The following is a 20161-nucleotide window of genomic DNA, read 5'->3' as shown; positions in this document are numbered from 1 at the left end:
ATATCTTTTTATTACACCTGAAAAAGAAATTGAACCAGTCAGCAGCAACCACGGAGGCCAAGATAATACAAGATAACAGTTTTATTAAAAACCCACACATACCCTTGACAAAGGACAGTTTTCCTAAACATAATAGCTTAAACAAGGCAACTGCTAGACAGACACGAGGGGTTGAGAGCAGTTACTGGGTGTTAAAAATTTTTTAAATTCAACCTGAGATTTGAGGCTCTTCCTTTGAGAAGTATTAACCTTTCACATTTTTTATCATCAGTATCCAAAACTCCAGAAGAGCAGTGACCCCACTGGAAAGCTAAGAGTAGAAGAACACCCCGATTCTCTAATATGTGCAGAAATAACAGTGAGATGCTGATGTATCATTTTCTGCTCACACTAGCACATTAATAACATCGAGATAATATCATTTGTTTAACTTTCATAGAACTCATGGCTATTCAATTACATCTGCCACTAACATTCTGGTTCACACTTTAATCATCTTTCAACTGCTTCACGGCCACAGCTCTTGGCTGGCCTTTGCCATTCATCTAGATTATGGATAGAGTATATCCCACATTCAGAGGCAGGCTTCATTTTTTCCCTACTCCCACTGTCGTCCACCCATTCTGCCAACTAAGTAAGCTTCAAATATCGGAGGAATTAGATGCTAATGTTTATTACTAATTTCCTCCTACACTAAATATCAAGGGTTCGTCCCTTTTAATGCATGCCTCTGTTTTAGTGGATGCCCTGAGTTGTAAATCAGATTTATTGCTGGAGATAGCTCAGCACCTTTCCTTGTTATGCAGATGGATTTCTGTCTGTGGAATGCTCTGTAAGAGCAGTGGTTGAGACTGGTGAAAGGCCTGGCTGCATAAGCATCACTTGGGGAACTTGTTACAAATGCAAATTCCTGGATATCTCTCCCTGGGATTCTGATTCTGGGGATATGCCCTGAGGCCTGAAGAATCTCTACTTTTATGAAGCTTCCTCGGTAATTTGACGTACAAATTTAAGAACAACTGCTTTAGAGCAGGGATTGCCTACCCTGGGTTATAAAGAGATTTTCCAACCACAGAACAGGCTGACATTTATCCCAAATATTTTGAGGGAACTAATCAACACCAGCTCTTCCAGTCTCTGTGTAGAAGTCTCAGCAGCCAAGTTTTGGTTGATTTAACCAATAAATAACCCCTGAGAAATGCAAAAAATCTCTAGGTGCTGTTGTTTGTCATTTAATATGAATCCATCTAGTTAAGGTCTGTGTCCTCAAATAAGATGTAGTGTTGTCCCTTGCTTGCTCAGTCTTTAATTTCTATTCTCATTGCCCTCATCTATTCTACCAAAGAAGAATCAACACATTTTTTTAAGCTGCTTCCTCCCCAGCCCCCTTCCCCCTGTCCCCACCCCCCACTCCAAAGTATAATCACGGAATTTACTCATGATCATGCGCGCTCATAGGAACAAAGATATAGAGTTTGATGTAGCTTGAAAGATTTGTATCAGCAATTAGGTCTTTAATTTATTACCTGCCAGCAGATTCCCTTCACCTGGTAATCTACTAAAAGATGATAAAATAAAGCTCACAGTTTAAAGCAGTCTGGGGTCCTGGTCTCCTCACCTGAGTGTCAATCCCCTATTCCCAGCTTCCTCTTAAGGTTTTTCACTTGTATGTTTTACAGCACCCAACCCGACATGGCCATGAAACTTAGCTTCTTTGGCAACTAAAAAAAGAGGCTCCTACTCCTGGGATTCCAACTCTATCAAATAAATTACCATCTCTTGTTACCTGGGTTGAAAAATTCTTATAAAATGAGTAAATACTTTGTGAAAAGAGAAAGGATTACTGACTGTTGTCCAAACCTATTGTCTTTGAAAATCCTGTCATCAGCCCCTTCTTTCCTTTTCCATGTGTATCATACTTTGCAATATTAAACATGCATTAATGAGAGTTTTCTCACATGATGCATGGATGATGAACAACAAAGTGCGTGATATAAATGACATATCAAGTAATGGCATATTTGATTTCCCTGAATTTTATCCCTCTCTCTTTCCTCTGCTCATAATTTTACCTTCAGTTAATATACCAATTAGGAATATTTGAGGGTATGTGTCTAGATGCCCAAACCAAGTATAAACCATACGATGTCACTTTGCTGTGTTTCTGCTCAGCAACGCCTCTCAACCTGGAAGGCTTATTTCCTCTCATTTGGGTGAATTCCTATTCAATATGAATAGTTCATTTACTGAACTTTCTGCATGTAATGTTTTTCATCCTCTTCATTTAGAATTAGGGCCGCTAGTATTTGGGCCTCAGGTCTAGCCAGTGTGTACTGAGTGAGGGTCCAAGTTCATTTCATATCCCTGGACAAAGCATAGCTTTAAAGGAATCACTGCAAAATGAGGCACAGAGTCATGTGAGAAGTAAGATGATAAATCTGAAATGGACTGTGCCCTCGAGTAAATTCCAAGTTACCAGGGGCAATGAGAAAACTAGTGGCATTTTAGGGATATTTTCTTAAGGGCTCAGGTTTGCTCTGCTGTAAGTACCTACAGAGACCAAATGCTCTACAACAGATTCTGAGCCTTCCAGGAAAAACTCTCCCTAAGTCATCCCGATATCACAGCTCTTAAAATACAGGAGAAAACAAACAAACAAATAAATAAATAAAGGCAGGCCAGGGTAAAAGCATGCATAAGCCAGAACTCAAGGGAGACGTTACAAAAGATGTGAAGAAGGTCTGGTTTGTTTGATCAGGGAAGCATAGTGTAATCTAAGGCGTGAGACCCTGAGCTCTGTCATGAAATGAGGCTGCTCTGGAAACGATATCAGAGATCAGAGAAGTAAAATAAGGGCCAATAAGTTAAACTTGCTTCCTTCTCTTTCAGGAACATTCCTCTTGCCAGTCCCTCTCCCATTGTCTTTAGGACCTCTCGTTCTGGGACACAGACTTCTAATTTTCCTTCCACCCACCCATTTCCCACAATGTGTATATCAACAACTATCCTACATCTTAAGAGGATACCTGACATAAAGAAAGCACAGAGATGGGTTTTCCTTGGATGCTTACTGGATACATGAGTGCCAGGCTCCACTCACTCATGCTAAGAAGTAACATGACATGGAGACAGGTTCACAGTTGAACACGCTGACTCCAAAGGTTAACCGGGGGGAATGGAATTTTTAACGCATCTCTGCAGGTTATAAATTAATTATATATCTAATTATTTATGAAAGAAATATTTATTGAGCACATGCTATGGGCAAGTCCTCTTCTAGGTACAATGACGGAGACGCTATAAAGCTATGGTGAACTGTATCCTCAGGAAATTAAATAGGAGAAATGATGATGATTATCAGACAGATACAGCTTAAAAAAATCCATGTGAGTTCTGACGAGGGATAGATGGTATCTAGGTAAAGATCTCCGGAAATATGCCATGCAAATGTTGGCATTGAGCTGAGCCTTACAATACAGAGACATAAGAGATGGAGAAAAGTTGAGAAGGGGGAGAAATATTCCAATTGGGAAGACCACGAGCAAAGGTACACTTCAGTCAAAACACCAGCATTTCCAGTCCAGCCCCCAGCTTGATTGCGCGCTACTCCCTTTGTCTGCTAAACAGGGCGCCAGCTGTCACGAGGTCCTAAAAGCCAAAGAGAGCCACTCAGGGTATGGCCCTCCCTCAAACTTCTTGATAACCGCTCTTCGTCCTCTCCTTATTCTCATACAGTCTGAAATCTTTCCTTTCTACAAGAGAGTTTTAGAAACCTAGCTGTCAGGAGTGATTAGGCCCTCAAGAGGAATTGCACAGAAACCGAGAAGCAAAGGAATAGCTAAAAACAAAACAAGGACTGCATTCAACGTTTAGCTCCACTTAGATACCAAAGTTAATGAATTCCCTAATAGAACATGTGGGAGAAACAAATGAAATCCAGTCTCTAATGACATCCAGGTATCTAGAAATGTCTACTTTGTGTTCCCATAAAAGTAAACAGGGAACTGAGTTTGAAAAACAAAAGAAGGCTAGTAAATTCCTGAAAGGAGACAGTTCTTTTTCCTTGGAGATGAACCAAATTATGCATTGCCTCTCCCACCAGCAACATACTCTGGCTCAAATATTTTTAAAAGAAGGCTGCTGAACATCTGCTAAGCAATTAATGGAATGCAGCAGCGTGCTGGAATGGTCCCTGGAAAGGTATTAGCAATCCTGCTTATGAGACATGAAATCTTGCAAGCAGTGGTCCTTTTTTCCTTTTTTAAATTGTAGTTTATTTTTATTTTCTGCAGGGGGGATGAGAGGAAGGGAAAGGACGTTGAGGTGGAAGTTCTGCATCAAATTCTCTTCCTCACTGTGTCTTCTTTCCCCCAGCTATCTTTCTCCTTCTCTTCTAGCCATCCCAATATGAATGTGTTAATTTTGACTTAATCAAAGAAATTACAGCAATTGTCTCAATCCAACTGATCCCCTACCCAACGTGCCAAGTTTTCTGTGAGTGAAAGGAGAATTCCCTCATAGTCTACCACCCCGTCCTAATAGTTAAAAAAAAAAAAAAAATTGGGCAGTGAGAGCTGAGGAACAATCGCCAATGGGAAACTGATCCCTCCTATATTTTACTTCCTCATCAGTCATTGAAGAGTGCCAGCCTTAACACAAGCCTTGCCTTTTGCATATGAAAGTCTGGCTGAGAGTGACTTTGTACCCTTAGATTCTGCCAGTCCTAACACTATTATGACAAATATGGCTAAAATCAATATAGAGAAAGTTTCCAAGACTCAGTTATTGTGTCAGCCCTTGGCATTCTCTTCCTTTACTCTTCAAACTGGAGTTGATTATCCACATATAAGTCTACATTTACTCCAGTCACCTAGCCAGTCATCCTAGGAAGCTCAGTAATGCCAGGAGATCAGGTTTCGAATTACACTGCCAAACGATGTAGGATAGATACTATCAGATCTAACAGGGAAGAATCAGGGACAGCCCCAATGGCTGGAAGCCAAAGAATTTTCTCACTCTCTCCAAATTGGCCCAGTCTAAGTCTGGGCTTTTGCCTCAAACTGCAGTTTTATTTTGTTCCCTTGGTAACTCTGCATAGTACATATCTATGCTGCAGAGGTCTGTCCTTCAAATCTCAGTGTGCTCCCAGTAACACACTCCCTTTTGCCAGCCCTTCCTCCCAGGGATCTGCGTACTGCTCCCCAAATTCCCAGCTGTGAAATGAAGTATGAACATTAATTGGATAAATTTTCCAGATCTTCCCAATTTTGTATTTGTCCTTGCCATCTGGAACTTACACTGGTGGGATTAATTTTTTGTGGTTATCAGGAATGGCCTTTCTTTCCCACATGGAACTATGGATTCATGGATGCCTTTGCTGTATCAGCTTCCCTGGCCAAGCCACTGGCCAAATCAGTTTCAGCTAATTAGCCACCTTTTTTATCCCTATTTTTCAGCTGGATCCCAGCTCTAAACCAGATGTCATCACAGGAAGGCGTCCTTAAGTACCACTTAAAATAAGATTCAAATTCAGGAAGCTAATCTGAACCACCTTTGGAGTGTGATATGACAATCAGTTAAAAAAAAACCAGGCATATTAAATAACTGTTGGAAGAGAGAGAGGTATGGGGGAAAAAAGGTATGAAATGCAAGTTGCCTCCAGAATTTGAGAGTGGGGTTAGTTCTCTGGCTATCTTGATCTATGATGCTCCCCTTTCTAACAAAGTCCCTGGGGAGTGTTTTCTAATAAATCAGGCTACTTACAGCAAAATATGTTGCCTGAAGATAGCATTCCCTTAGAAGCAGAGTATGCTGTAAAGGGATGAACTAGCTGGCCACATCCCTTCAAACCCAGAGTTTAGTACGGAGTATCAGGCACAGTTGTTTTTAACCTCTAAACTCAAAGGGAACAAGTCACTTTAGCTGTCATAGGAGAAGATGATGAAGTTCAGGGTGCCACCTAACAGGCTGGACTGTGTAGTTAGATGAAATAATCAGTAGACTTATTTCAACCAATTTCAAGTAGTTACTTTCTGCTCATTTGACAGCATCTGTCAGTGGCTTGGCCATCAGGATGACTATAAGGGATCTTTCTGGACTTTGTTTTCCAGTTCAACCAGCTATGTGTAACTGCCACGTGTCACCACCATTCACCGAAGACCAAAGGCCAACCTTCTTGGTAGGAAATAGCCAGTCTTGATCATCAAATGCTCTGAGATAAGCTGGCAGCCTTCGTTCAGGTCTCAGGCTTAAGGGCTGCCCTCATAGGTGCTTCATAGTTTGCTTTTCTCTTACACTTTCTTATTTTCTTCAGGACCTTTTCATCATTCAGAAAGTGGCATTTGTTAATGCACTTCCTGCCCAGCTTTCCCCAATGATGGAAGCTTCATGAAGGCAGAGACTTTATCCCATGCTGAGAACAATTCTTGGCTCAGAGTAGCCAGGAACTCAGTAAATGTCTGTTCGACAGATGAATTAGGAGGACAAGCTGCAGAATAGCAAATCGGCCCTACTCAATCCTTTCTCTTAAGAGTCACCTTTCTCAAGTGACACTGAATCCATCACACCTCTGCTCCTAGGTCTCCACGGCTTCCCAGAGCCCACCAAAGGAAGTACAAACGCTCATCCTGGCATATTTCCACCCTCCACCTCCGTATCCTATGCTCAGGACACTGACTTTCAAATATCTGGTTTTTTTAAAGCAGTGTGTGTTTTTTTTTTAAGAAAAACCATTTTATGAAACCCCAATAAAGAAAAAAGATGGAATCCAAGCAGAAAAGAGGCCAATGGCCAACCTGTTTGGCCATCCTCTAGACCTAGGCACACCTCCAGGAAACCAGAGAATGGACTTGGAAACACCTGATCTTTGTTCCCACTTATTCAGCATCCCAAAGCCCTCAAGGCTTTCGTGTTCCTTCCTTGGTGCTTCAGTGCTTGGAATAATCTCTTGAGTTCAGTCCTTTCCATCTTTCAAGGTCCTTCCCAAAGACTACCTCCTCCATGAAGCTTCCCTGGGTCATTCTGACTAGGTACAATTTATCCCTGCTTTAAATTTCTTATAAAACTCTGATTGTTAAGAATAAAAAGAATAAAAAGAAAAATAATACCTTACTATGCACCAGGCACTTCTCTAAGTGCGTTACCTAAATCAACTTAATCCTCACGCAATCCCATTGTCATAGATGCGACAGAGAAGTTGGTTAAGTCTCCTCTCAAAGTCCATATAGTAAGCAAGTGATGGAGCAAGACTGAAACCAATAGTCTGGCTGCACAATCGCAAAGTCCAAGCGCTTAGAAACGTTCTATTGTCTCTTTATAAAGGCACTTATGCATTTTACTTGTTCAGAGATCCCAGCATTGCCCACTTCCCCCACCCCACAGTACTGCCACCACTGCTACCACCAAGCTTTGAAACACCACAACCAGATTATATGTTTTTTGAGGGCAAAGACCATCTCCTACTGGCCTTTATGCAGCGTCAATACAGTACTCTGCAAAAATAAGTACTCAATAAATAGTGTTAATTTAATTTAATATTAATATAAAACAATAACATCTATTTCTGTAAACTTGGGATAACCTGAATTATTATTGAGACTTCTATATATAGCCTTAGGAAGAAGGTTTTCCCCATCATCTTTTACAAGTGAAGAGACAGAAGTTCAATGATATTAATTAATTTGTAAGATCCTGACCAACGTGGGGTTCAGCTTCTGGCTATGACCCTGGACAGCTCCTAAGTCCCAGCTATTTCTATTGTACGACTTTATCCCAAGACTGAAAGCAAGAAAATTCTTTGTAACATGAATGATTTAAAAATAAAGTTTTGCAGAAAGACCAGAAAAAAGTTATTTGTAAGGTTAACTTTATTTTCAAGATTTCTGTAAGATGAAGTATGCTATCGTTTGAGGGGTCTTTTAGTGATTCACTGATGGTTTTTGCCAGGGACTAAGTGGGAAAATCACCTTATTCTGTTGCCTTATGGGTCCCCATTAAGGCAAAAATGCCCGGCAAGGGAACCTCCAAAGACTGATGTCCTATTTCTGATTAGCAGTGGCAACATTTAGTCTTGTTTTGCTGAAACAACAAATTGGGATCCCCCTCTGCTAGAGCCACTGGCCAGAACCCAGGGATAGGAACACTGACCTGCTGTTAAGTGAGCCGCGTGAACAAGGACTTGGACTCCAGGCTTCAGCTCAAAGTGCACAGAGTTCAGGTTGAGCTTGTGAATCAGCAGTTCCGATATCTGAAAGAAGAAGCGCCAGAGTGAGTGCCACCAAAACTGTCACACCAACTATATACAAATGTGCTGAGCAATATTCACTGCACTGACAAAGGCATCCCAATATTATACCTGTGAATGATATGAACGAGTTTTATACGATTTTGAGTTTTTAGTCCACAATATGCTGATAGAATTATTTTCTAAGCATGACTTGACTTTACATCCGAATTGTTACAAAATAGGACAAACTATTAGTAAATCAGATCATTTCTACTCTTATAAAATTATCCTGTTACCAGAAATCACCCCTGGTTTTTTGAGAGGGCATTTGTTATACACAAGGATTTAAGAGAAGTAAATATATACAATTTACAAATTCTGGTGAGATTCATATCCATTTATTTTACTCCTTGATAGTGGACTCTACCTTATTCCTTTCTTTGCTTCCCTTCTCTTCCCCAAAACATACCCTGTGCCTTTCGCAGAATGGATACTTCATGGATATTTATTGATGATAAATATTGTTCTGCTAAAATAGTAAATTACACATTTGCAACAAAGTGTAAATCACAACTTAATGTATTGGCTGACTCTTGTTTCGTGCTTATGAACCCAAAACCACTCCTTAGGCTGACACATGTGTACTGGGTAGACCGATGGAATTCTGGGCCATGAAATAACCCCAACAAGGGACAAAGGACCTTGTCCTTTGTAGCATAAGGTAAGGTTTTCTAGACAAGGTAAAACTCTGTTCATGTGTTTAAAGTAGAAAACCAGCTCAATTTGCCCTGTTTCATTCACCCTTTTGAGTAATTTGTGGAAAGCTATCAGACAAAACCACACTCCTATTATCTGGTCTCCTTGCCTCATTTTTAACATTCTAATCACAGTGTAATATTTTACCCATATGCAATTTAAGTCTAGTTAGATGCTTTCTGAACAACGTTCTGCTAGTTAAATTCTTAAATTATTTTTCCTTTTATATTTATTAAGTTTCACTTAGTCTACTGAGTTGCCAAAATGACAGCTTTGGTCCTTTAATCAATTAAGCAGGGCCTGATGGCTTTGTTTTCAAGCACAGAGTCTCCTGCAGAGGCCCCTGTCCAGTAATGGAACTGAACTGCCCTGCAGATGAACTTCTTTGCTTAACAGGAACTTGGGATGACTGTCAGTGACCCATGGTTGAGCACCTGGGATCCAGTTCAAGTTCAGCCTCTCAAATGTTTCCACTTGGCAAACCACGCAGAAGAACAAGGTTGTGATAAAATTATGTTGAAAACAACTTTATTCTCTCTCTATAAGCTACTCTTTCTCCTGGGTACTGAGAACCTTCCAGAATGTTCCAGGTTTACAGGAAGAGTGGATTTCTAACACAGACTGTGTAGAATGGTTTTCCTTTGTGTCCTGTAAAGTGTTACAATGTACAAGTTCCTATTCTATCTTATTCTTGTCATTCAATTGGCAAGGCCTTTCTAAGAATCTGACAGTGGAGTTTTTAGTAGAGGTTAATCAGAAAGGTTTTGGCTATGAAATAAACATATACACACAGAAATGTGTGTATATATGTGTGAAATATATATATTAAGTATGCATGAAATTCATATGCATGTATACATATGCATACATGTGTGCACATACATACATACTTATATTTGGAGGAAAAAATATTTTAACTCAAATAGGAAAAACTTATCAGAAGTAATTAAGGAACTATCCTGTTTTGCAGAGTCCATCACGTAGACAAAAGGGGACTATGTATTTGCATGAAAAAGGCTTCTTCCTTTCAACCAGCTGAAGTGATATTTCTTTCTTCTCCCTGAGAATGTTTCTTCAATACTTTGTGGGAAAGAACTTATGCACAGAAACAAAACTAAATAAAATTTACACTGCATACAAGAATAATCTCAATTAGAACCATATATTTCTCTACTCAAATGAGTATGAAACTGTTGACAGATTTTGACATTACTTTAAATGTTTTCCACCCCATCTGCAGAAATGTTTATTCTGTATTATTTTCATCGGTTCATGAATTGTTATATACGTTTGTACATATATTATCTATGCATTGAACACTTTATATGGGCAAAGTTGCATATTTCTTACTATTTTTTTCTAACACAATGTATCTCAGGTGTTAGTGTTGGTATCTCCATTGAAAGGAACATGGAGCTTAAAGGACATTCCTAAGTTTACCCAGTTAATATTTGAAGAATTGAGACAAGAATTCAGTTTTGTTCGACTCCTAATCTTAGGACATTTCCATGAAAAACATTTTCCTTGAGCCAGCTGACAAAGACGCAAAAGATATTTGGAAGGAGGTCCAGCTGAGCAGATTTAGGAGATAAAAAATTGCAGCATTTCATTAATTATGCTTCTATCTATCATCCAACTGTGAAGCACACAACTTAAAACACCAGTCCCGTGTCAGCTGACAAATATGAGCTACAGGCAATTCCTAACCTTAGCCTCAGGATTGCCACATTCTGTTCATCAGTTAGTATAATTTATAATGCTTAGGAAAGTCTTTGGCTATGAAAGGAGTAGAATAAACTGCAACTATAGAACAGTGTGGTGACAGCCTAAATGGAAAGAACGCAAGTTTGCATGGTAAAGACTCAAGTGAAATAATGTGTAATTGCTGGGAGATCGGTCCTCCTAAAGCAAGTTGAATCTATTCATTTTTCTTTTTCTGCCCAAAGTGTGTTGTCTTAGCAAATTTCATTTATCCGTTGTACTAGCATCCCTCTTCTGCTGTTCTCCATTTTCTGTTCTCCTTCAGGTAAATAATCATGACCAAAGAAACAACATATTATTCTTAGTATCTGCCTATTTGGTGGAATATGCCTATGATTCAAATGCAACCCACTCTTCGTTTAAACTACCACTTAAAAAGACAGTGGGAACTCAATAAAAATACTTGGAAAGACACCATCAAAAGGGTGCAGTGGAAGGGACCTGGTAGAGGGAAAATACCAATTCTCCTCCTCATCTTCTTCACCAAGTATGATGTTTAAGTGTGGTAATCAGAATAGGTTAGGTCAGGCTGAGGTAACAATGTTAAAATTTTAGGGACTTGAAACAAAGGAAGTATATTTCTTGCTTACACTCCATATCCACTGCAGGTAGGCAATGATGCTGGGCTCATTATAGTCACACAGGGACAAAGGCTGGTAGATCAGCCGCCTCAAATGTACACAACACCATAGGAGGGAAAAAGCATTCTTAAGGTTCTGTAACTGGCATTTGAATACTTCAGCTTGGAAGTGACGCTTATCACTTCTGCTCCCACCTCATTGGCCAGAATTAGTCACATGGCTCTGTCTACAGAAGAAACTCATGGGTACAACCGTACTGGTACCCAGAAGTGGTGAGCTGGAGATGTTTAGTCAACAGAAGGGATGGTTATCATGCGAAGAACACATTCAACATCTAAACAATGTTTAATGAGACCAGTAGAGGAAAACAGATCATTAGAATGGAGTGTTAAACACTGAAACACCAAGAAAGAGAAATTTAAGGACAACACAGCAGTTGGTAATTTATGAAACATGAAACCCTGAAACCCAAAGAAGTGGTACAAAGTGAAACTACAGATTCAAAATGGGCTTTGGCAGATTTATCCATGGCAAAGCTACATTGGGCCAAATGACTAATGCTTATCTCTGAAGTTGGGAGGAGGGATGCAAACCCTACTGAACATAAATAGCATTCTGGTGCCATGTTTAGAGGGAAACTTGCCTGGGATGACCTTGCAACCGACCCAGTCAGTCAATCCTGATCCTGTTAAGTTATGAAGGCCCCTTCAAAGAGTAGTTGAATGATATTACTTTTGGAATCAACAGAGAAAGATCTTTCTCAATTCATACAGCATGATTTCTGGAATAAAACTTGGAGTAAGCAATGGAGCCAAACATGAATTCTTTTTTTTTTTTTTTAATTTTTATTTATTTATTTTATTTATGGCTGTGTTGGGTCTTCGTTTCTGTGCGAGGGCTTTCTCTAGTTGTGGCAAGTGGGGGCCACTCTTCATCACGGTGCGCGGGCCTCTCACTATCGCGGCCTCTCTTGTTGCGGAGCACAGGCTCCAGACGCGCAGGCTCAGTAATTGTGGCTCACGGGCCTAGTTGCTCCGTGGCATGTGGGATCTTCCCAGCCCAGGGCTCGAACCCGTGTCCCCTGCATTGGCAGGCAGATTCTCAACCACTGCGCCACCAGGGAAGCCCCAAACATGAATTCTATTTAACAATTCTCTGCTTTGTTAGCACGACAGAATCAGCTTGATTAAAGTGCCTAAGAAGTTTTTCCTGGATGACATAATGAAGAAATAATTTGTCCATATTCACTTCCTTCCCTTGGATTCCCCATCACCAGCTCTAAGCTTCTCTTTTTCTCCTTTGGCCATATTCCTTTGGCTCAACTCTTACCTATTCTTTCAATTATAGTTTCTTGTTTTAGTGACCTTTCTTGTGAACTCCAAAATATTTCTTCAATTCCTCACTTAAAAAAATCTGAACAGGGCAGACTGAATATACAGAAAATAGTCTGAGATGATTTATTATTTCATAATGAATCTTTAATTTCTAAAAATGTTGCCAATAGACTGCTCCATTTCCAGAGGCACCTTTCCTTTCCCTGGATTTTGGATTCTCCATCTGTCAAAGGTATATGGTAACACAAACAACCGAAGAGGAAATTCCTTGTTGGTGGTTGACAGTTTGTCCTTAGTCTTTTTGTTCCTTTTAAATGTGCTCATGCCCTTTAAGGATTCAGCAAGACAACACCACGTAGGCTCTCTATCTCCCCAGCACAGCATCACACCCAGAGCATGATGGTCCTTCCTCCTTCCAGGAGAGGCAGATACAAATCTGAGGACTCAGAGAGATGCCTGAGGGTACAGTGGTGGAGGGGGTATGGTTTGCTCCACACCTGAGCAGCTGGCTTCAGGGTAGCCCTATCCCTGATGAGGCCAGCTAAGGGCAAGTGAGACTTTTCTCACTCTCTGGAGATGCGAAGTAAAGAGTGGTGGAACCCTCCCAGACAGAGGTCACTTGATTAACCCAGCCCAATGTTATCCGGATAACAAGGTCAAGTACTTCTCACTGTGAGGAATTTTCAATTTATTTCACAGACAAGATAGCTCCAACTAAGCCAGCATCTCTCCTCCCCTGGGAACATTATTAGAGGAAGCTGAGGGAGGAGAGCCCAGAGCCCTTTGCTGGGACCCTGCCCTCACAGTCTTCAGGGTCCATCTTGCCAGGGTCCCACTCATTTCCCTGCTGGGAGTTCTGTGCAGTATCTTTACAAGAAAGGGGCCAGAGTATTAAGAGGGGGGGTAAAGTCAGCTCTTCCCAAGTTCCATCTGGGATTCAGAGTGCAGCCTTTAAAGGAGTGCAGTCCTTTCTGTTGTTTGGTTTTATTTTGCATTCAGTTGAAATTTCTATGTAATTTATGACAGAGGAAGTCAGTTGCTTTTGCCTGCCTGCCGTTCCTTCTCTTTCCCCCACATTTTTCTTTAAGGAACCATATCCTTATTTATTCTTTGCCCATTTGGTTTAGGAAGGGCTCCCTAAACTCCTGATCCAGGGAGGGTATAAAACATTGAGTTGTCACTAATGGAGCTCTAGTCTTCTGATTACCAGGCTAGTTAAGACATGCCCACTTCAGCCAAGTTGAGTCAGTGAGAATTATCACCCTGGGCTCTTGGGGTGCATTCAGGGGAGAGGCACTGTCTCTTGAAGGGGGCTGATAAGATGACTAGATAAAAGACTGGGGCTTCCTGTGGCCATTCTTGTCTTCCTATGTGTTGGCTTCATTCTCAGGCAGACTTCCCATGTGGTAGCAACAAAAAGAGATGGAGAAAGAGGGAGAGAGGAAGACAGGGGAGTAATCTGGTGACGCTTCCTCTCTGAGTTCATCCACGCCTGAACTGTATCCTTGGACTTCCCAACTAAAGAAGCTCATGACTTCACTTTTTCCCCTTAAATTTGTTTGAATAGAATATATGTTCACTGCATCAGGAAAAAATCCCTGCAAAAACCCAAAGCAAAACATCTCTTGTTCACTTCCTGGTACAACAGCCTTGGTATCTTGGGGGGCCCACAAAAGTCAAGTGGTACCCAAATACACATCTGCAGCATGGCAGAGCAAGGGGACTGCTAGGCTTGAGTTAGTTGCAGAAACAGAACCAGAAACTCATTTTCCTTGAAGAGTTGTGTCTCCTCAGGCAATTCACAGCTCCCTGTTGGGACCTGAAGTTCTTCATTTTAGAGTGACTGAGTCAGAGAGAAAGATTAAAGGACCCCTCTTAGGACAAAACCTATAGGATTCCTGTGGGCAGCCCCTATTTTGCTGGTTCTTGACACAAGGCTTAATTTGTATGTTGATTTCATAACTGCACTTATTAATCAGGGTAATGATACTCTCCATAAGACACTGATTTCTTATGTGCTTGGTTCGGCATTTGTTTGGTCACTGTATTTAGTTTGAGTCCTGGATAAGGCTGTTACACTGGCAATTCCCTTAACCAGAGTTACAATCTCTCACTTGGTACTCTGTTCTCCCTTAATGCCATCCATCTGCATGATAACTTAGATGAGTCATCTCCCTCCAGTTTACTCATTCATGCATGTTCTTTCTGTTTCCTGTTGCCCTTGTTCTCTTGTGCAATTTCATTCATTAATCTTTTTCTCCTTATTGTCACCATCCTCTTTCTTCCAATACATGCCCTGGACGATACTAGTCTTTAATACTCTTACTAATTTGTTTTTTTTTTTTTTTTGCATTTCTCATATACTCTCCTCCTATCACAAAATGTCCATAAAGGTCAACCACCATCTATTTACCACTTACTGAGTCTCTACTATAGGTCAAGGGCTTTGCTGTATCATTTCTTTAATGACCTCTCAAACACCCTCTGAGATGGGTATTGTAGATTATGTGATTTGGGCTGAATTACTTAACTTTTCTGAATATTTGTCATCTATAAGAGATACACAATGAATGTAAGAGCTGAAGCTAGAAACCTGGTTTATGTTTCTCCAAACCTGTGGTCTTTCTAATAAAATGTCTGGACTCCCTACATGTGTGCCAAATGTTAAGTCCCACAGCTTTCACACAAGCCAAGCCAGCTGCCTTTAGAGCTCTAATTAAATGGTGCATCAATACCGGATACCAGGCTGCCTCAGGGACGATTACTCAGGCCTCCGAGAGTGTCCCTGGAGGAGCCACTCAGACAACACCGAATAAAGAGAAAGAAGAACTCTAGGGAAGATAGACAGTCAAAGCAAGATACACAAGTAAACCAAGTTTCAGAGAACCCACCCCTCTTCTTTCCACATTTCCTCTCACGGAAACATCTAGAAAATATATTTTAGAGAAAAAATGAAAAGTATGAGAGATAGGGATGCACAGATGATGTGGTACCTGGGAAATTAGCTGGCTTTAAATCTGGACTCTTCCATATCGAGAAGACTATATTCTGGATTTCATGGACAATCCATAAGATTTCCAGAGGAGGGGGATTAACCAAGATGGCGGAGTAGAAGGACGTGCTCTCACTCCCTCTTGCGAGAGCACCAGAATCACAACTGGCTGCTGGACAATCATTGACAGGAAGACCCTGGACTTCACCAAGGAGGATACCCCACGTCCAAGGACAGAGGAGAAGCCACAGTGAGACGGTAGGAGGGGCGCAATCAGAGTAAAATCAAATCCCATAACTGCTGGGTGGGTGACTCACAGACTGGCGAACACTTATACCACAGAAGTCCACCCACTGGAGTGAAGGTTCTGAGCCCCACGTCAGGCTTCCCAACCTGGGGGTCCGGCAACGGGAGGAGGAATTCCTAGAGAATCAGACTTGGAAGCCTAGTGGGAATTGATTGCAGGACTGCGACAGGACTGGGGGAAACAGAGACCCCACTCTTGGAGGGCACACACAAAGTAGTGTGTGCACCGGGACCCAGGGGAAGGAGCAGTGGCCCTGGGGGAGACTGAACCAGACCTATCTGCTAGTGTTGGGGGCTCTCCTGCAGAGGCGGGGGGTGGCTGTGGCTCACCGTGGGGACAAGGACACTGGCAGCGGAGGTTCTGGGAAGTGCTCCTTGGCGTGAGCCCTCCCAGAGTCTGCCATTAACCCCACCAAAGAGCCCAGGTAGGCTCCAATGGTGGGTTGCCTCAGGCCAAACAACCAACAGGAGGGAACCCAGCCCCACCCATCAGCAGGCAAGCAGATTAAAGTTTTACTGAGCTCTGGATACCAAAGAAACAGTCAGCTCTCCCCACCACCAGTCCCTCCCATCAGGAAACTTGCACAAGCCTCTTAGATCACCTCATCCACCAGAGGGCAGACAGCAGAAGCAAGAAGAACTACAATCCTGCAGCCTGTAGAATAAAAACCACATTAACAGAAAGATAGACAAGATGAAAAAGCAGAGGGCTATGGACCAGATGAAGGAAAAGATAAAACCCCAGAAAAACAACTAAATGAAGTGGAGATAGGCACCCTTCCAGAAAAAATAATTCAGAATAATGATAGTGAAGATGATCCAGGACCTCAGAAAAAGAAGGGAAGCAAAGACTGAGAAGATGCAAGAAATGTTTAACAAAGACCTAGAAGAATTAAAGAACAAACAAACAGAGATGAACAATACAATCACTGAAATGAAAACTACACTAGAAGGAATCAATAGCAGAATAACTGAGGCAGAAGAACGGATAAGTGACCTGGAAGACAGAATGGTGGAATTCACTGCTGCGGAACAGACTAAAGAAAAAAGAATGACAAGAAATGAAGACAGCCTAAGAGACTTCTGGGACAATATTAAACGCAACAATATTCGCATTATAGGGGTCCCAGAAGGAGAAGAGAGAGAGAAAGGACCCGAGAAAATATTTGAAGAGATTATAGTCAAAAACTTCCCTAACATGGGAAAGGAAATAGCCACCCAAGTCCAGGAAGCGCAGAGAGTCCCATACAGGATAAACCCAAGGAGAAACACGCCGAGACACATAGTAATCAGAGTGGCAAAAATTAAAGACAAAGAAAAATTATTGAAAGCAGCAAGGGAAAAACGACAAATAACATCCAAGGGAACTCCCATAAGGTTAACAGCTGATTTCTCAGCAGAAACTCTGCAAGCTAGAAGGGAGTGGCATGATATACTTAAAGTGATGAAAGGGAAGAACCTACAACCAAGATTACTCTACCCGGCAAGGATCTCATTTAGATTTGATGGAGAAATCAAAAGCTTTAGAGACAAGCAAAAGCTAAGAGAATTCAGCACCACCCAACCAGCTCTACAACAAATGCTAAAGGAACTTCTCTAAGTGGGAAACACAAGAGAAGAAAAGGACCTACAAAAACAAACCCAAAACAATTAAGAAAATGGTCATAGGAACATACATATCGATAATTACCTTAAACGTGAATGGATTAAATGCTCCAACCAAAAGACATAGACTGGCTGAATGGATACAAAAACAAGACCCATATAAATGCTGTCTACAAGAGACCCACTTTAGACCTAGGGACACATACAGACTGAAAGTGAGGGGATGGAAAAAGATATTCCATGCAAATGGAAATCAAAAGAAAGCTGGAGTAGCTATACTCATATCAGATAAAATAGACTTTAAAATAAAGAATGTTACAAGAGACAAGGAAGGACACTACATAATGATCCAGGGATCAATCCAAGAAGAAGATATAACAATTATAAATATATATGCACCCAACATAGGAGCACCTCCATACATAAGGCAACTGCTAACAGCTATAAAAGAGGAAATTGACAGTAACACAATCATAGTGGGGGACTTTAACACCTCACTTAACGCCAATGGACAGATCATCCAAAATGAAAATAAATAAGGAAACAGAAGTTTTAAATGACACAATAGACCAGATAGATTTAATTGATATATATAGGACATTCCATCCAAAAACAGCAGATTACACGTTCTTCTCAAGTGCGCACGGAACATTCTCCAGGATAGATCACATCTTGGGTCACAAATCAAGCCTCAGTAAATTTAAGAAAATTGAAATCATATGAAGCATCTTTTCTGACCACAACGCTATGAGATTAGAAATGAATCACAGGGAAAAAAAAGTAAAAAAGACAAACACATGGAGGCTAAACAATACATTACTAAATAACCAAGAGATCACTGAAGAAATCAAAGAGGAAATAAAAGAATACCTAGAGACAAATGACAATGAAAACACGACGACCCAAAACCTATGGGATGCAGCAAAAGCAGTTCTAAGAGGGAAGTTTATAGCTATACAAGCCTACCTAAAGAAACAAGAAAAATCTCAAGTAAACAATCTAACCTTACACCTAAAGAAACTAGAGAAAGAAGAACAAACAAAACCCAAAGTTAGCAGAAAGAAAGAAATCATAAAGATCAGAGCAGAAATAAATGAAATAGAAACAAAGAAAACAATAGCAAAGATCAATAAAACTAAAAGTTGGTTCTTTCAGAAGATAAACAAAATTGATAAGCCATTAGCCAGACTCATCAAGAAAAAGAGGGAGAGGACTCAAATCAATAAAATCAGAAATGAAAAAGGAGAAGTTACAACAGACACCGCAGAAATACAAAGCATCCTAAGAGACTACTACAAGCAACTTTATGCCAATAAAATGGACAACCTGGAAGAAATGGACACATTCTTAGAAAGGTATAACCTTCCAAGACTGAACCAGGAAGAAACAGAAAATATGAACAGACCAATCACAAGTAATGAAATTGAAACTGTGATTAAAAATCTTCCAACAAGATGAGGCCAGAGGGCCTATGTGTGAGCTTAAAATGAGCTCCCCAAAGATCTGGGGTGAATGAAGAGCCTTTGCTTCAGTCTTGTTTCAGAAGCATGAGTCAAGTGGCAATCACAATTATATTTGGGGAGTGTTAATGACATATTTGAAGCATAGGGAGGAATCAGAGGCAATTGGAAGTCCCTGATCATCAGCTGACCATCCCCGCCCCATCCAAAAAAAGAAATAAAGTCTCTCTGAGCATCAAAAAAAAAAAAAAAAAAATCTTCCAACAAACAAAAGTCCAGGACCAGATGGCTTCACAGGTGAATTCTATCAAACATTTAGAGAAGAGCTAACACCCATCCTTCTCAAACTCTTCCAAAAAATGGCAGAGGAAGGAACACTCCCAAACTCATTCTATGAGGCCACCATCACCCTGATACCAAAACCAGACAAAGACACTACAAAAAAAGAAAATTACAGACCAATATCACTGATGAATATAGATGCAAAAATCCTCAACAAAATACTAGCAAACAGAATCCAACAACACATTAAAAGGATCATACACCACGATCAAGTGGGATTTATCCCAGGGATGCAAGGATTCTTCAATATACGCAAATCAATCAATGTGATACACCATATTAACAAATTGAAGAATAAAAACCATATGATCATCTCAATAGATGCAGAAAAAGCTTTCGACAAAATTCAACACCCATTTCTGATAAAAACTCTCCAGAAAGTGGGCATAGAGGGAACCTACCTCAACATAATAAAGGCCATATATGACAAACCCACAGCAAACATCATTCTCAATGGTGAAAAACTGAAAGCATTTCCTCTAAGATCAGGAACGAGACAAGGATGTCCACTCTCACCACTATTATTCAACATAGTTCTGAAGTCCTAGCCACGGCAATCAGAGAAGAAAAAGAAATAAAAGGAATACAAATTGGAAAAGAAGAAGTAAAACTGTCACTGTTTGCAGATGACATGATACTATACATAGAGAATCCTAAAACTGCCACCAGAAAACTGCTAGAGCTAATTAATGAATATGGTAAAGTTGCAGGATACAAAATTAATGCACAGAAATCTCTTGCATTCCTATATACTAATGATGAAAAATCTGAAAGAGAAATTATGGAAACACTCCCATTTC

General features: G+C 40.6%; 1 protein-coding gene across 6 annotated transcripts in view; it reads right to left on the bottom strand.

Annotated features, from left to right (window-relative positions):
* Window positions 1-20161, bottom strand: part of SORCS1 (sortilin related VPS10 domain containing receptor 1) — a 576899-nt gene that overhangs the window by 13167 nt on the left and 543571 nt on the right. For all 6 annotated transcript variants that reach the window (XM_057531522.1, XM_057531517.1, XM_057531518.1 and 3 more), the window contains exon 24: window positions 8146-8245. In XM_057531522.1, the coding sequence (XP_057387505.1) occupies window positions 8146-8245 (100 nt within the window). The remainder of the gene's footprint in view (window positions 1-8145; window positions 8246-20161) is intronic.

The sequence above is a fragment of the Balaenoptera acutorostrata genome, chromosome 16, assembly GCF_949987535.1.
Source record: "Balaenoptera acutorostrata chromosome 16, mBalAcu1.1, whole genome shotgun sequence".
Taxonomy (NCBI): Eukaryota; Metazoa; Chordata; class Mammalia; order Artiodactyla; family Balaenopteridae; genus Balaenoptera; species Balaenoptera acutorostrata.
Note: the sequence above shows the minus strand (reverse complement) of the source record. Positions and strands in the feature narration are given on the sequence as shown.